The sequence below is a fragment of the Herpailurus yagouaroundi genome, unplaced genomic scaffold (genome assembly GCF_014898765.1).
Source record: "Herpailurus yagouaroundi ecotype Mexico unplaced genomic scaffold, PumYag 161, whole genome shotgun sequence".
Taxonomy (NCBI): Eukaryota; Metazoa; Chordata; class Mammalia; order Carnivora; family Felidae; genus Herpailurus; species Herpailurus yagouaroundi.
In genome coordinates, this window is record NW_024412402.1 from 9,643,367 (window position 1) to 9,661,570 (window position 18,204).

General features: G+C 41.0%; 1 protein-coding gene across 7 annotated transcripts in view; it reads left to right on the forward strand.

The window, feature by feature from the left end:
- Positions 1-1,445, forward strand: part of CEP164 (centrosomal protein 164) — a 73,160-nt gene extending 71,715 nt beyond the window's left edge. For 6 of the 7 annotated variants that reach the window (XM_040483133.1, XM_040483134.1, XM_040483136.1 and 3 more), the window contains one exon: positions 133-229. In XM_040483133.1, the coding sequence (XP_040339067.1) occupies positions 133-229 (97 nt within the window). Of the gene's footprint in view, positions 1-132 lie in introns of all 7 variants that reach the window. The other variant, XM_040483131.1, reaches the window with a different exon arrangement.
- Positions 1,446-18,204: the final 16,759 nt, after the last annotated feature.

Genomic DNA, 18,204 nt, shown 5'->3' on the forward strand with positions numbered 1-18,204 from the left:
GCTCCGTTCCTGCTGTAGCTGCTAGGATGGCTGAGCTGGGCCCCGGGGGTCCAAGGACGGCCCCGTTTGGCCTCTGGCCCTTCGCTGGACGCACTTAACTGACCGCGGAGTTTTCCTTCACCTCGCCGCCAGACGTCTCTTCTCTTCAGGGCCCAGGCTGGCAGCCTCTTCTGACTTCCTGCAGCTGGGCCTGGATGAGAACAATAGGCTGAAGGTGTATCACTACTGAGGCCCTGAGCCTCTCCTGCACCCAGACCAAGTGCCTGAGGAGCTGCCTGTGCTTTCTTCCTTCTGAGAAAGCATCGTCCTCCCCTGTTTGCCAGCTTCCCCACTCAGAGGAGCCACGGGGGCCGGGGCTGGATGGAAAGGATGGTGGGGCCCGAAACTGTGAGCTGCCCCCCTGAGACCATGTCTCTCAGGCTGCAAAGTGTGGACTTCTGTGAGCTCCTGTGTGGACGAGGAACACTGGTCGGGGGGTCATCGGCCCCAAGGGCCCCTCCAGGGGAGGAGGAGGGATTAAAGGAGTTGCCTTCCAAGGCCAAGGGCCTCCCTTGGGAGCGGAGTTGATCCCTTGGACCCGCAGGGCACTCAGTGCTGGGACTCCCGTGGTTCTGTGTGTATGGTCCTTAATTTACCAGAACAAAGCTTCCCCACCCCCCGCATGTCTGTACCTTCGGACCAGGCTCTAATACCTCAGCGTCATAGAGATCAGACCTCTCTCTTTTTTTAAATGTCTCCTTTCTTGAGCACTTGGTCTCTCCTTTCGACTATCTCAGGATCGGGCCCAGAGCCCTGCCAGAGGTTGCTGGAAGCTGTCCCTCCTCCACCCCCAGCCCCTGGAAGCTCTGCTGCTCATCCTCTCTCTCCTGGGACTCGACTGTCCTCAGGAGGGCTCCCTTCCCTCCGGCTCCTCCCCAGAGCCCTCCCTGCTAGAGTCTCAGGGTCGCAAGCACACAACTTTCAAGAAGCCATCAAGCCATACAAAAAGTCTGGGATGGCTTCTGGTCCTCATCTTGGTTTTCTCTTCTTGTTTCTACCCCCGCCACCCTTCCTCGGAGCTGGGAGGCTGCACCTGGCATTGGCAGTGAGGATTCTGAGCTCCCTGCAGACCCCGCTTCCCAACAGAGGGGATGTACTCTGACATCTGTCCCACTGTTAAATAAAATGCCCCCCTGTTTGTCTCGAAAGCTATGGGGTAGCCCTTGCCTCTCTCCTATATAGACACCAAATTTCTGCCAGCCCTCCGTGCATTTGTCAGGGACTAAGAAACTGTTTACTCCTCCCACGTGCTTTGTAGGCATCAGTCTGCCATGGGGGAAAAAAGTCTGTTTTGTTGTTTAGCTCATTCTGTGTGCTTCGGGGCTAGCTCACGTGTTATAACCAACTCTGGTGACAAGCCTGTATTTTCTACATCAATTAAATCTCTGCAGGCCCATTTGCTACAAGGCAGTTGTGTGAATGTCTCCTCTTTGAAGGCCTTTGCCTCCTTGCTCTTAAAGAATGAAGGAAGGAAAAATTAACATTCACAGACCACTTCCGAGGTGTCTAATCTAATCACGGCAAACCTGTAATGTGGGTGTAATGGTTTAACCAAAGGCTCAGAGACCTGGAGGAGCCCAAGGTCCTCCATGAAATGGCAGAGAACCCTCACGCCCCGAGCTCCCAGTCCTGCTGCATTGGGAAGCCTCAGGAAGTGCTGACGTTCTCCATCTCTCCCTTCCCCCTCTCCCTACTCTGCCCCCTCCCAGCTGGAGACTCATTGTGCCATTTCCCAGAGGCCACTTGGCATTGTTTTCTCCATGCAGACAAATGAAAACTAAGCCCCCTGAAGTCCTAAGCTGGCAAAGTCGGGTGGGTTTTGTTTTCTGCTCCAGTGGTGTGAGCAGCCTACATAGGTTTGGGTGTGTAGCAACAAAATTGCTAGGAGAACCAATTGAGAAGTCTGTGTTTCATGGATTTGCATAAGAAAACCAACCGAAAGACAAAACAGCCTCCTCTGTGTCCCAGTGTTTTTGCTGCTCTGATGAAGGGACCGAGAAAAGATGGTAACATTTGTTTACTACCTTCTATGTGCAGGTGCTTTTCAAATATTATCTCATGCAACCCTCTTAACCCACGAAGTTGATATTATTTTATAGATGAGGAACTTTGGGCTCAGAGTTTAAATGACTACCGCTCAAGGTCAGGATTTGAACCTAGATAGACACGTCTCCAAAAGCTGAGGGTGTTCCATCTGCTCCCTTACATCAGCACCTTCTGTCCTCCTGACTCACACAACAGTCCTGGTCCGCTTGGTCTGAAGACCTGAGTCCCAGGGAGGGAGTGGCGTCTAGCTGGGTGGGGCGAATGCCCCCGGGCCAAGCCGTCTCTCCCCTTAGAGAATCTAGCTGAGGAGTCTCAAACGATAGACCTTTATAACTAAATGGAACCTTGTGGATGACTATGTGTGAGTTACCCAAAGTTACAGTCAGTGTGTGGGCGAGGCGGGACCAGAACCTGAGTCCTGACTCCCAGCCTGGGGCTTCAGGAAAGAGTGTTTTTAAAGGGATCTGTATTTTGAATAGGCTCTAAGTTCACGTGGCTCAGTATTCAAAAGAGGTGAATGTCAGGCCACCCTTGGGCCAGTCTTGTCCTTGGAAGTTCCTTCTGGACATTGTATGCAAGTACAAGAAAAGAAGGGACAGGGTTTTGGTTTTCTTCCTTTAACTGGTGGGGTAAAGGTCATTCCTAACCTGGGATCAGACACTCTCCTAAAGCTCTTTTGTGAGATGTTCACGGACTGTTTTCTTAAGGGAGCAGCGTTGGGAAGGGTAGCCCTCCTGCTGTGAGGAGACTTCACACAGAATGGCAGCCCCTGGAGTGGAGAAAGAACCCTGGCCTCAGGACCCCTGGGTTCGCCCTGGGCTCTGACACCTGCAAGCCATGCGACCTGAAAAAGTCCTTTCTAAGCCTGTGTCTCCCCTGGTTAAAAGCTCAAAGCCTAAACCCACATTTTAGGGAAGCAGCAGGGTGACCTCCTCGGGTGGGGGAGCTGCTCTCATCCAGAGGGAGGCTGGAAAGCCCCCAGTGGCCCAAGGTAGGCTCTGGTGGGGAAGGGGACTGATGTGGGTTTCCAGTCCCACCACCAGCTTTTTTTGGCGGGGAGGTCCTGGGGAAGTGGTGGTTAACAAATGGAGTCCTGCTATCACCAGTGTCCAAAGAATCGGAAAGTCCCTTTGTTCCTCCTTTCCCCTTGCATCTCCTACCTCCTCCACTGAATTTGCCATCTCTAGCAGAAAGGTTACACAGAGGGCCCAACAAAGGGCAGTAGAACACTGTCTGCCGTGTTGGAGGAGAGGGATGCCTGCTCTTGGGAGGTAGGAAGCAGAGGGACAGTGTGAGGAGTTCCACTGTCACGATCAAAAGCAGACGGGACGTGAGTCAGATAAGGGTTCCCGTGTTGTCCTCTCTGTGCCTCAATTGTCACGTCTGTAGAATGGGATGAATAGTAGTACCTATCCGCAGATTGCATTGGAAGAGTGAGAGAAGCAGCTCTGTGCTGACTTGGCCTTGCCTTTCCCCGGGCCAGTAGAGCCCCACAGAGAGGTCCCCTTAAGCCTGCGGTTCCTCCTGAGGGACAAGAGTTCAGAGTAGACATCCAGCACCACCGCCAGCATCGTGGGTCGCTTTGTGGGAGCCCCTACCGTGGTTTCACCCCAAGGGGATTGCAAGGGAATCTGCAATGTAAGTGGGGAGGGACTTCCAACGACCAGCACTTGGATTTTGGCCAACCATGTTTGTGCTTGGAGGGCCCAAGTATTGTCTCAACCAGTGGCTTTACTCATCTGCAAAACCAAGGCAGTGGTACGTGCTGACCAGGACTGGGTAGGGTGCAGGCCTACCTGATCCGGGTCCTCAAATGAGTTTGTAGGCTCTGTAGCCTGCTCTGCCCGCACCCAGGCAGAAGAGCTGGGTTGTAGCCCCACCAACTGTGGAGTGTGGCTCCCAGTCCCTCCTGACCAGAAAGCCAGTTTGGGAAGATTTGAGAGTTGCCGGAAGGGGGCCCTCCAAGTCCCACTGAGGCTGGACATCCCAATCATGGCCCCACTTGTTACGGAGCATGGTCCTTGGCTAACCCAGCATCACTTGAGCCAAGAGGCAACCGTAGAACTGACCACCCCTAGAGTAAAGCCAGGGGCCCTGTTTGATGGGGGAAGTTGGGGCATGGGTCAGCTTGACCCAAGACCACCAAGAGCCTTCATGGCCCTGGAGCTGCTTCTCCCACTGCACCTCAACAGAGAAACTAATTCATAGTCCCACTTATAGCTGAATACAGCCATCAGCCCACCTGACCAAGGAGCCTTACCAAAACACAGAGGAAGCTGCATAGTCCACCCACTGTTTACAGTGGCACTTGAACAGAAAGCAGAGCCTATGGCTTTCCCTATCTGCAGAGCAAAATTGGTGGCTTCATCTGATCAGAATATTCAGTGCACACTCTCGCCTGATTTGAGTCCCCAAACCGTGAGCCATGCAGACCCTGGGTTCCGTCTTGCTGCCCAGCCAGGGCAGGAAAGCTAATTCATAGTCTCACCTACTGCTAAGTATAGTACCCAGTTCTAGTAAGCCTGATTAGAGAATTCAGGCAACCATGGAGCTCATCCTACAGCCTCACTTGGACACGGGAACAAACCGGCAGTCCTATCTAGCTGTTTTCAGCCAGTGGTGTATGTACCACCTTTGGCCTCAGAGCTTAAAGAGTTGCCTTGTCCAAAAACAGACCCTAAGAGGAGACTTCACATGCCGAAGTCACTACCAGCAGACCTGTCCAGAAGCCCAAACTGAGCTGACTCGTGAAATACTGTCTCTGCCAAAGCAAACCTGCAAAGTCTGGAAGAAGAGACCACTTACTCAAATGCAGATACCAACATAAGGAATCAAGGATCACGAAAAGTCAGACAATGTGATACCACTAAAGGAAACTAATAAAGCTTAATAACTTACCCTACAGAAATAGAGATCTATGCACTGTCAAAGAATTCAGAAGAATCCTTTGAAGGAGTTTAATAGTCTATAAGAATACCCAGACAACTAAATAAAACTAGGAAAACAATTCATGAACAAAATGAGAAGTTCAACAAAGAAACATAAACCATCAAACCCAAACAGAAATCCTAGAGCTGGAAAAATACAATCACCACACTGAAGAATTCAGTTAAAGCTTCAAAAGTGGATCCAACCAGGCAGAAGAAAGAATCAGCGACCTGGAAGGTAGGACGTTTGAAATTACCCAGTCAGAGGAGCGAAAAGAAAAAAGAATGAAAAAGAGTGAAGAAAACCTGTGGGGGTTATTAGGATATAATGAAAAGAAATAATATTCACATTATGGGAATTCCAGAAGAGAAAGGTCCAGAAACTGTATTTAAAGCAATAATGGCTGAAAAGTTCCTAAACCTGGGGAAAAAAATAGACCTCCAGATCCAAGAGGTCCAAAGGACCCCAAATAGGAACCCAAACAGGGCTACAGCGAGACACGTTATAAATTACTAAAAGTGAAACACAAAATTTTAAAAGCAGCAAGGTATATACAAGTGACCTTCCATAAGACTTGCAGATTTCTCAACAAAATTTTTAGGCCAGAAGAGAACTGGATGGTATATTCAAAACATTGAAAGGGAAAAATTGTGAACCCGAAATACTGTAACCAATAAAGCCGTTCTTCACAAATCAAGTAGGGATAAAGACTTTCCCTTATGAAAATTGAGATAATTCATCACCAATAGACTTGCCTAACAAGTGGAAATAAAAGGACACTAGTATCATAAAAACATAAGGCAATGTAAAATTCAGTGATAGTGGCAAATATGTAGTCAAATTTAGATTCTGTAATATGGTAATGGTGGTGAATAATTAACTTTTAAACCCTAGTTGTGGGTGAACAACAGAGTTCTGGTCCAGGATGGCAATGTTGGAAGACCCTGAACCCACCTCCTCCAGGGACGCAACAAATCTACACCTATTTATAGAGCAATTCCTTTTGAAGAAGAACTAAGGGCTGACTAAACAGCTTCTGCAAAACAAGAGAGAGACCATATAGGAATGGCAAGAGAGGAGACACAGTTACAAAGGGAGCCCCCAATCCCTATGTTGTGAACTGCAAAGGGGAGGGATAGGACTGAAGGACCTGGAGCAGATTCATCTGCCCTGAGGCACAGAAAAAAAAAAAAAAAGCCACAGTTTAAAAGGGCAACTGGAATAAAGGAACCACCCCTACGACCCTGCCAAATGGCTGGGAGCTATTGGATCTCTCCTTGGGTGGGGAGGGGCTTGTGATGCCAGTGTACACATTCCCTCTCAATCTTGATAGCATGGATGGGAGCAAGATCTAAATGGCCTACCGCTGCAGCAAGCACCAGGGCCCTGGCCCACACTTAGCCCCAGCCATCCTACTAAGGTGGCCCCAGTGTACCACACACCAGGACACCTGTGATCAGTGCTCACTACAGCTCTAGCCATTGCACCAAAGTTACATTGGCACAAAGCATCCAAGAGCACTCCAGGCCTGTAGCATTTTAGCACCAGTTGCCCTGAGAGGTCACCCTCTGTGCTCATCGCCTGGGACATCCTGCCACTTCAGCTTCATCCCCTGTCCTCCCAGGGTCCCCTCTCTGCAGAGAGCTCCAGAACCTCCCTGACCTGTACCTACATCAACTACAGTTGTCCTGTCAGGTCTCTTCTTGCACAGCCTATGCCCACTTCAGCTCTGGCCATCCCACCAGTGCAGTCCCAGCACAAGTGCCCCAGAATCCCCAGCCTATACTGGCTCCAGTGGCAGCCAGCCAGAGTCACCATGCACACAGTCTACACAGGAACGACCACACACAGGACCATTCTTTCAAGTTTAGAAGTGGCTGTTCTACCTAATTCAGAAAGAAAAACAGAAAAGCAAAACGAGACAGGAATATGCTCCACATGAAAGAATAAGACAAAACCTCAGAAACAACCCTAAATGAAACAGATAAGCAATGTTTTAGGAGTCATAAGGAGTTTAAGGTCATGATCATAAAGATCATATCAGACTGGAGAGAAGGGTGGAATAACACAGAACCGTAACAGCAAGATAGAAAATATATTAAAAAAAAAAAAAAAAAGAACCAATCAGAGTTGAAGAATACAATCACAGAAATGAAAAGTACACTAGAGGTAAATCAGTGTTAGATTAGTGGAGGTACAAGAATGGATCAGTGATCTGGAAGGCAGGATAATGGAAAGCGCCCAAGTTGAACATCACAAAGAAAAAAAAGTTAAGGTTAAGGGATGTCTTGGACAACATCAAGCAAACCAACATTTGCATTATCAGGGTCTCAGAAAAAGAAAGAGAAGGGCAGAACACTGATTTGAAGAAATAATAGCTGAAAACTTCCCTAGCCTGGGGAAGGAAGCAGACATCCAAGTTCAGGAAGAACAGAGTTGCAGACAAGATGAACCCAAGGAGATCCATACCATGACATATAATAATTAAGATTTCAAAGGTTAAAGATGAAGAATTTTAAAAGCAAGAGAGAAACAAAAAGTACATATAAGGGAAACTCCATAAGGCCATCAGCTGATTTTACAGCACAAACTTTGTAGGTCAGAAGGAAGTGGCATGATATATTCAAAGTGCGGAAAGGAAAAGACCTACAACCAAGGATACTCTACTTAGCAAGGTTATTCAGAATTGCAGGAGAGACCTTTTTCCAGACAAAAGTTAAAGGAGTTCATCATCACTAACCTGGCCTTACAAGAAATGTTAGAGGGATTTCTTTAACTGGAAAAGACAAGACCATAATTAGAAGAAAATTATGAATTAAAAGATCTAAATATGACAATATATGTATAAAATGCAGAGGGATGATTAAAGTTTTTTTTATAATGTGTTCAAACTTAAATGACCATCAACTTAATACAGACTACTATATACCTAGGATGTTATATATGCATTCATAGTAACCACAAAACGAAAAACTATAATAGTTACACAAAAAATAAACAGGATTCAAGCATAACACTAAAGAAAATCATCAATTACAAGGGAAGAGAGCAAGAGAAGACACAGGAACAGAGAAAAACGACACAAGAAGCAATTAACAAGATGAAAATAAGTAGATACATATCAATAATTACTTTTTATTTTTTTAAAGATTTTATTTTTAAGTAATTTCTACACCCAATGTGGCACTCAAACCCACAACCCCAAGATCAAGAGTTGCATGCTCCACTGACCAAGCCGCCAGGTGCCCCAATAATTAAATGTAAATGGTCTAAATGTTCCAATCAAAAGACATAGGGTGGCAGAATGGATTTAAAAAAATAAGCCCCTTATATATGCTGCCTACAACCATTTCAGACCCAAAGACACACAGACTGAGAGCACAAGAATGGAAGAAGATATTCCATGCAAATGGAATTGAGGGGGAAAAAAAGCTGGGTAGCATTCTTATATCAGACAAAATAGTCTTTAAAACACAGACTGTAATAAGAGACATAGAAGGGCATGCATACAATTAGAGGGTCAATCGAACAAGATCCAAAAATTGTAAATATCTGCCCCAAATTGTAGTACCTAAAGCCAATATTCACAGACAAAAAGGGAGAAATGGACACTAATACAATAATAGTAGGGAACTTTAACACACCACTTACATCAATGGCTAGATCATCCATGCAGAAAACTAATAAGGAAACTGTCTTTCAATGACACAGCAGACCAGATGGACTTGATATTTATAGAACATTCCATCTACAAACAACAAAATACACATTCTTTTCAAATGCACATGAAACACTCTGCAGGACAGATCACATGTTAGGCCACAAAACAAGTCTCAATAAATTGAAGAAGACTGAAATCAGATCATGCATATATTTTGACCATGAGGTTATGAAACTAGATACCAATCACAAGAAAACAATTGGAAAAAAACACAAACACATGGAGACAAAACAGTATGCTACTAAAGAACCAATGTATCAACAAGAAATCAAAGAGGAAATTAAAAAATACATGAAGGCAAATGAAAGTGAAAACATAATGGTTCAAAATCTTTGTGATGCAGAGAAATTAGTAGTTTTAAGAAACAAATTTATAGCAATACAGGACTACCAAAAAAAAAATCTCAATTAAACAATGTAAGCTTATATCTAAAAGGATCTAGAAAAAGAACAATCAAAGCCCAGTCTTAGAAGAAGGAAGGAAATGAAGATCAGAGTAGAAATGAATACAATAGAGTAAAAAAAAAAAAAAAAAAAAAAAAAAAAAAAAAAAAAAAAAAGGGAAAGATAAATGAAACCGAGAGTTGGTTCTTTGAAAAGATAACCAAAATTGATAAGCCTTTAGCTAGATTCATCAAGAAAAAAATAAAGAGGACCCTGGTAAATAAAATCAGAAATGAAAGAGAAGTAACAGTTTACACCACAGAAATACAATAGATTATAAGAAACAACTACAAGAAATTATATGCCAACAAATTGGAACTAGAAGAAGTGGATAAGTTCCTAGAAACATACAACTTCCTAAAACTGAATCAGGAAGAAATAGAAAAACAGAATGGATAAATTATTAGTAATGAAACTGAATTGGTAATCAAAAAACTCCCAACAAACAAAAGTTCAGGAACAGGTGAATATACAGATGAATTCTGTCAAAAATTTAAAGAAGAGTTATTACCTATTCTTCTCAAACTATTCCAAAAAAGAAGAGGAAGGAAAGCTTCCAAATATATCCTATAAGGCTAGCATTACCCTGATACCAAAATCCGACAAGGTTACTGAAAGAAAGAAAAGACAGGAAGGAAGTAAACTATAGGCCAATATTTCTTTAAAAATTTTTTTTAATGTTTATTTATTTTTGAGAGCAGCAGAGACAGAGTGTCAGTGGGGCAGGGCCAGAGAGAAAGGGAGACAGAATCCGGAGCAGACTCCAGGTTCTGAGCAAGCTGTCAGCACAGAGCCTGACTCAGGGCTTGAACCCACAAACTGCGAGATCATGACCTGAGCTGAAGTTGGACGCTTAACCAACTGAGCTATCCAAGTGCCCCTATAGGCCAATATTTCTGACAAACAGATGCAAAAATCCTCAACAAAAAAGGTTAGCGAACTGCATTCACAGTACATTGAAAGGATCATTTATCAAGTGCAATTTATTGTGGGGAATGCAAGGATTGTTCGATATTTGCAAATCTATCAATGTGATACACCAAATTAACAAAACGAAGGTAAAAATCATGTGATCACCTCAACAGATCCATAAAAAGCATTTGGCAAAAATCAACATTGTTTCATGACCAAAACTCTCAATAAAGTCAATTTAGAGGGAACATACCTTAATATAATAAAGACCATTTATGAAGAAACCACAGTTAACATACTCAATGGGAAAAAACAAATGAGAGCTTTCCTTTTAAGACCAGCTTTCCCACTAAGAACAAGACAAGGATATTCACGCTAGCCACTTTTATTCAGTGTATTACTAGAAGTCCTAGCCACAGCAATCAGATAAGAAAAAAGAAATGAAGCATCAAAATTGGTAAGAAAGAAATTAAACTGTCACTATTTGCACATAATGTAATACTATGCATAGAAAACCCTAAAACTCCACCAAAAACTATTAGAAGTAATACATGAATTCAGCAATGTTGCAGTATACAAAATTAATACACAGAAATGGGTTGAATTTATATACACTAACAATGAAGTAGCAGAAAGTGAAATTAAGAAAAACAATTTCACTTACAATTGAACCGAAAGGAATAAAATACCTAGGAATAAACTTGACCAAGGAGGGGAAAGACCTATATCCTGAAAAAATATAAAATATTGATAAAAGAAATTGAAAATGGCACAAATGGAAAGGTATTCCATACTCATGAATTGGGAGGATATTGTTAAAATGCCCTTATTACCCAAAATTATCTATAGATTCAATGCAATCCCCATCAAAATGCCAACAGCATTTTTCATAGTACTAAAACAAATAATACTAAAATTTGTATACAGACCCAAAATAGCCAAAGCAATCTTGAGAAAGAACAAAGCTGGGGGTAGCACAATCCCAGATTTCAAACTACATTACAAAGCTACAGTAATTGAAACAGTATGGTACTGGCACAAAAACAGACACATAAATCAATGGAACAGAATAGAGCCCAGAAGTAAACCCAAAATTATATGGTCAATTAATCTACAACAAAGGAGGCAAGAATATACAATGGGAAAAAGTCTTTTTTTTTTTTTTTTAAACTTTTTTTTTTCAACGTTTATTTATTTTGGGGACAGAGAGAGACAGAGCATGAACGGGGGAGGGGCAGAGAGAGAGGGAGACACAGAATCGGAAACAGGCTCCAGGCTCCGAGCCATCAGCCCAGAGCCCGACGTGGGGCTCGAACTCACGGACTGCGAGATCGTGACCTGGCTGAAGTCGGACGCTTAACCGACTGCGCCACCCAGGCGCCCCGGGAAAAAGTCTTTTTAATAAATGATGCTGGGGAAACTGGACAGCTATATGCAAAAGAATGAAACTGGACCACTTTCTTACACTACACACAAAAATAAAGTCAAAATATATTAAAGACCTAACTGTGAGACAAGAAATCACAAAACTCCTAGAAGAAAACATAGGCAGTAATTTCTTAGACATTGACCTTAGCCACATTTCTGTAGATATGTTTCCTCAGGCAAGGGAAAGAAGCAGAGAAATAAACTATTGGGACTACACCAAAGTAAAACAAACAAAAACAAAAACAAACAACTTTTGCACTGCAAAGGAAGCCATCAACAAAACAAGAAGACAACCTACTGAATGGGGGAAGACATTTTGCAAATGATATATCCAATAAGGGGTTAGTATCCAAAATATATAAAGAACTTATACAACTCAGCACCAAACCCCCTTGCCAAATATTCTGATTATAAAGTGGGCATAGGACCTGAATAGACATTTTTCCAAAAAGACATACAAATGGCCAACAGAAATATGAAAAGATGCTCGAAATCACTAATCATCAGGGAAATGCAAATAAAACCTTACACCTGTCAGAATGGCTTGAATCCAAAAACACAAGAAATAACAAGTGTTGGCAAGGATGTGGAAAAAATAAACCCTTGTGTACTATTGGTGGGAGGGCAAATTGATGCAGCCATTGTGCAAAACAGTATAGAGGTTCCTCAAAAAATTAAAACTATAAATACCATAGGATCCAGTAATTCCACTACTGGGTATTTATTTACCCAAGGGAAATGGAAATACTAATTTGAAAAGATATATGCACCCTATGTTTATTATAGCATTATTTACAATAGCCAAGATAGGCAAGCAATCCAAGTGTCTATCAATAGAGGTATGGATAAAGAACATGTAGTCTTATATACAATGGAATACTACTCAGCCATAAATAAGAATGAGCTCTTGCAATTTGTGACAACATGGATAGACTGAGAGGGTATTATGCTAAGTGGAATAGACAGAGAAAGACAAATGCCATACGATTTCATTTGTGAACAACAAATCTAAACAACAAAACAAAATCTAAACAACAAAAGAATGAACAAACAAAAAGCAGAAAAAGACCCATAAATACAGAGAACACATCGATGGTTGCCAGAGGGGAGGGTGGTAGGGGAGTAGGCAAAATGGGTGAGGGGAGTGGGAGATATAGACTTCCATTTATGGAATAAGTCACTAGGATAAAAGGTACATCCTAGGAAATATAGATAGTGGTATTTTAAAAAATTTTTAATGTTTACTTATTTTTGAGAGAAAGAGTGAGTGAGAGCAGGAGAGGGGCAGAGAGAGAGGGAGACACAGAATTGGAAGGAGGCTCTAGGCTCTGAGCTCTCTGCACAGCCCAACATGGGGCTCGAACTCACGAACCATGAGATCATGAACTGAGCCAAAGTTGGACGCTTAACCAACTGAGCCACCCAGGCTCCCTGTTAGTGGTATTATAATAGTGTTGTATGGTGATAGATGGTAGCTACACTTGTCATAAACATAGCATAACAATATACTTGTTGAATTGCTACGTTATATGCTTAAAACTAATGTAACATTGTGCACCAACTATACTTCAATAAAAAATAAATAGAAGTTAAGAAACAGATTTGGTAAAAATAACCGTAACTATAATAATCTGTTATTAGTGAACACAATGTAAAAATATGTAAGTTACAACATCAATAACCTAAAATGTGAGGAGAAGAGGTAAAAGTATAAAGCTTAGACATTCTATTGAAGTTGTCATTAGTTTAAAATAGGGTGTTACAATTTTAAGACATTTTATGCAAGCCTTATGGTATTCACCAGGGAAAACCTGTAATTACACAAAAGAACATGACAAAGAAGTCAAAGCATATTGATACAAGACATAAGAACATCAAAACAAACCAAAAAGCAGGATAAAATACAAGAAACAATGAACAAAATGGCAAGAGTGAGTCCTTACTGTCAGTGATTATTTTACTTTAAAAAAAATTTTTTTTTCAACTTTTATTTATTTTTGGGGCAGAGAGAGACAGAGCATGAACAGGGGAGGCGCAGAGAGAGAGGGAGACACAGAATCGGAAACAGGTTCCAGGCTCCGAGCCATCAGCCCAGAGCCCGACGCGGGGCTCAAACTCACGGACCGCAAGATCGTGACCTAGCTGAAGTCGGACGCTTAACCGACTGCGCCACCCAGGCGCCCCTGTCAGTGATTATTTTAAATGAAAACAATAAATTCTGCAGTCAAAAGTCATAGAATGACTGATTGGATACACAAACAACAAAAACAAGGTCCAATGATACACTGTATAAGAAACTCACTTTAGCTTTAAAGACACACATAGACTGAGAGTGAAGGGATGGAAAAAGATATTTCAAACAAACTGTAACCCTCCAAAAGGCAGGGGTAGGTATATGCATACCGGATGAAATAGACTTTAAAAATGGTAAAAGGTGACAAGATCATTAAATAATGACAAAGGAGTCAATATATCAAGAAGATACAACTAATATGTCCAACACCAGAGCATCTAAATACATAAAGCAAAAACTAAGAGCCACAAGGAGAAACAAAGAGCAACACAATAATAATTGGGGACCTTAATGCCCCACTCTCAACAACAGATAAATCAGACGGAAAATCAATGAAGATACAACAGAATGAACAACACTATACACTAAATGGATCTAACAGATATATATATATATATATAACATTCTGTCCAACAGCAGGATACATATTCTTCTCCATTGCACAGGGAACATTTTCTAGGACAGACCATAGGTCACAAAACAAGTTTTAGCAAATTCAAGAAGATCGAAATCAAGCCAAATATCTTCTCTTACCACAGTGGTATGAAACTGGAAATCAGTAACAAGGGGAAAAGTGGAAGATTCATGAATACATGGAAATTAAACAACACTTCCTGAATGGATCAAAGAAGAAATTAAAGGAGAATTAAAAAGTATCTTAAGACAAACATAAATGTAAACAACATACTAAGACTTATGGTATGCAGCAGAAGCTGTTTTATGAGAGAATTTCATAGCAATAAGTTCCTACCTTAAGAAGCTAGAAAGCTCCTACATAAACAGCCTAGATCTATGCCTTAAACAACTGGACAAAGAACTGAGCTCAAAGTTAGCAGAAAAAAAGATAATAATAAAGATTAGAGCAGAAATAAATGAAACAGAGAATGGAAAAACAATCAAAAATATTAATGAGACTAACAGTTGCTTCTTTGAGAAGATAAACAAAATTGACAAACCTTTAGTTAGACTACCCAAGGAAAAGAGAGGACCTTAGTGAACAAAACTATAAATGTAACAGCACACATTACAACTGATACCACAGAAATACAAGGATCATAAGAGGCAACTATTAACAACCATACGTCAACAATCTGGACAACGAAAAAGAAATGCAAAAATTCTAGAAATGTACAAACTGCTAAGACTTAATCAGGAAGAAACAGAAAGTCTGTACAACTAATCACTAGTAAAGAGATTAAATCAGTATATGTGCTGCCGAAGCGAGCACGGAGATTAAATCAGTAATAAAAAAAATCTCCCAATGATGAAAAGCCCAGGGCCAGTTGGCTTCACTGGTGAATTTTATCAAACATTTAAAGAATTAATGCTTTCTCAAACTTTTTAAAAAAACTGAAGAGTTGGGAACACTTTCAAACTCATGAGAAATAGGATTCATCACATTAATAGAATAAAGAAAAAAAAAGTCAAATGATCATCTCATTAGGTGCATAAAAAGCATTTGATAACATTTAACATCCATTCATGATAAATTAGGTAGGGAAGGAATGTCCTTAAGTATACCATAGGCCATATATGATAAGCCCATAGCTAACAACATGGTCAATGGTGAGAGGCTCAAAGCTTTCCCAATAAGATCAGGAATAAGAAAAGGGTACCCACTCCCACCACTCCTTTTCAATACAGTACTGGAAATCCTTGTCAGAGCCATCAGGTATGAAAAATAAAAGGCATCAACATTGTTAAGGAAGAGGTAGAACTGTCTCTGTTTGCAGATGACATGATTTTATATAGATAAAATCCTAAAGACTCCACCAAAAAACTGTCAGATCTAACCAATAAATTCATTCAGTAAACTTGCAGGATACAAAATTAACATATGAAAATCAGTAGCATTTATATACAATAACAAATTCTGTGAAAAAGGAAGAAAATGACCCATTTACGATAACATCTACACAGTACTTATCAATAAATTTAACCAGAGAAGTGAAAAATCTCTACTGTAAGACACTGATGAAAGAAACTGAAGAAGAAACAAATAAATTCAAAGGCATTCCATGTTCATGGATTGGAAAAATTAATGTTAAAATGTCAATCCTACCTAAAGACATCTATAGATTCATTGTAATCCCTATCAAGATTCCAAGAACATTTTTACAGAAGTAGAAAAAAAATCCTAAAACTGATGGAACCACAAAAACCTCTGAATAGCCAAAGCAGTCCTGATAAAGTGGGAGGCATCCCACTTCTTGAATTTCAAACTATACTATAAAGCTATAGCAATCAAATCGTCAAGTGAGATTCACTGTGGAGGATGCCAAGATGGTTCAATATTTGTCAATCTATCAACGTGATACACCACATTAACAAAATGAAGGACAAAAATCATGATCATTTCAACGATGCATAAAAAGCATTTGGCAAAATTCAACATTGTTTCATAACCAAAACTCTCAATAAAGTGGGTTTAGAGGGAACATACCTCAACATAATAAAGGCCATTTATGAAAACCCGCAACTAACATTCTACCCAATGAAGAAAAACAACTAATAATGTTCCCTTTAATATCAGCAACAAGACAAGGATGTCCACTTTAGCCATTTTTATTCAACATAGTACTGGAAGTCCTAGCCACAGCAATCAGACAAGAAATAAAAGTCATCCAAATGGGTAAGAAAGAAGTATAACTTTCACTATTTGCAAATGACATAATACTATATATAGAAAACCCTCAGGACTCCACCAAAACACTATTAGAACTGGTAAGTGAATTAAGGTTGCAGAATGCAAAATCAATAAAGAGAAATCCAATCCATTTATATACACTAATAATGAAGTAGCAGAAAGAGAGATTAAGTAAACAATATCATTTCCAATTTTACCAATAATAATAAAATACATATGAATAAAGTTAACCAAGGAGGGGAAAGAGTTGTATTCTGAAAACTATAAAACCTTGATGGAGGAAACTGAAGACAATACAAATGGAAAGATATTCTATGCTCATGGATTGGTATTGTTAAAATGTCCATACTACCCAGAGCAATCTACAGATTTAATGCAACCTCTATCAAAATAACAGCAGCATTTCCTGCAGAACTGGAACAAATAATCCTAACATTTTTATGGAACCACAAAAGACCCCAAACACCCAAAGCAGTCTTGAAAAAGAAGAACAAAAGTGGCGGTCTCACAATCCCACCTGTCAATGTGTATTACAAAGCTGTAGCACGAAAACAGTAACTAGCACAAAAGTAGACACATAAATCAGTGGAACAGAATAGAACACAGAAATAAACTCATGACTATATGGTCAGTTAATCTTTGACAAGGAGGCAAGAATATACAATGGGAAAAAAAATCTCTTCAACAAATGGTGCTGCGAAAACTGGACAGCTAACATGCAAAGAATGAAATCGGACCACTTTTTAACACTATACGCAAAATAAACACAAAATGGATTAAAGACCTAACTGTGAGACCTGAAACCATAAAAACCCTAGAAGAGAGTACGGGCAGCTATTTCTTTGACATTGGCCATAGTAGCATCTCCTGAGGCAATGGGAACAAAAGCAAAAATAAACTATTTGGACTCCATCAAAATAAAAAGCTTCTGCATAGCATAGCCAACAATCAACAAAACTGAAAGACAGCCTACTGAATGGGAGCAAATATTTGCAAGTGACATATCTGATAAAGGGTTAGTATCCAAAATATATAAAGAACTTATACAAATCAACACCAAAAAACCAAGTAGTCCAATTAAAAATGGGCAGAAGATGGGGCACCTGGGTGGCTCAGTCAGTTAAGCATTCGACTCTTGATTTTGGCTCAGGTCATGATCTCACGGTTCATGGGTTCAATCCCCATATTGGGCTCCATGCTGGCAGTGTGGAGCCTGCTTGAGATTCTCTCTCTCCTCCTCTCTCCCTGCGCCCCACCCCCCCCCGCTCCCGTGTGCATGTACTCTCTCAAGAATAAAACAAAAAGTACAGTGAGATATCACTTCACACCTGTCAGAATGGCTAAAATGAAAAACATGGGAAATAACAGGTGTTGGCAAGGGTGTGGAGGGAAAGGAACCCTCGTGTACTGTTGGTGGGAATGCAATCTGGTGCAGCCACTGTGGAAAACGGTATGAAAGTTTCTCAAAACATTAAAAATGGAATTCTCATATGATCCAGTAATTCCACTAGTGGGTATTTACCTAAACAAGACGAAAACACTAATTCAAAAAGAGACATGCACCCATGTTTATTGCTGCATTATTTAAAATAGCCAAGATATGGAAACAGCCCAAGTGTCCCTCAAAAGATGAATGGATAATAGTACACACACACACCCACACACATACAGGAATATTACTCAGCTATAAGAAAAAATGAAATCTTGCCATTTGCAATGACATGGCTGAATCTAGACAGTATAATGC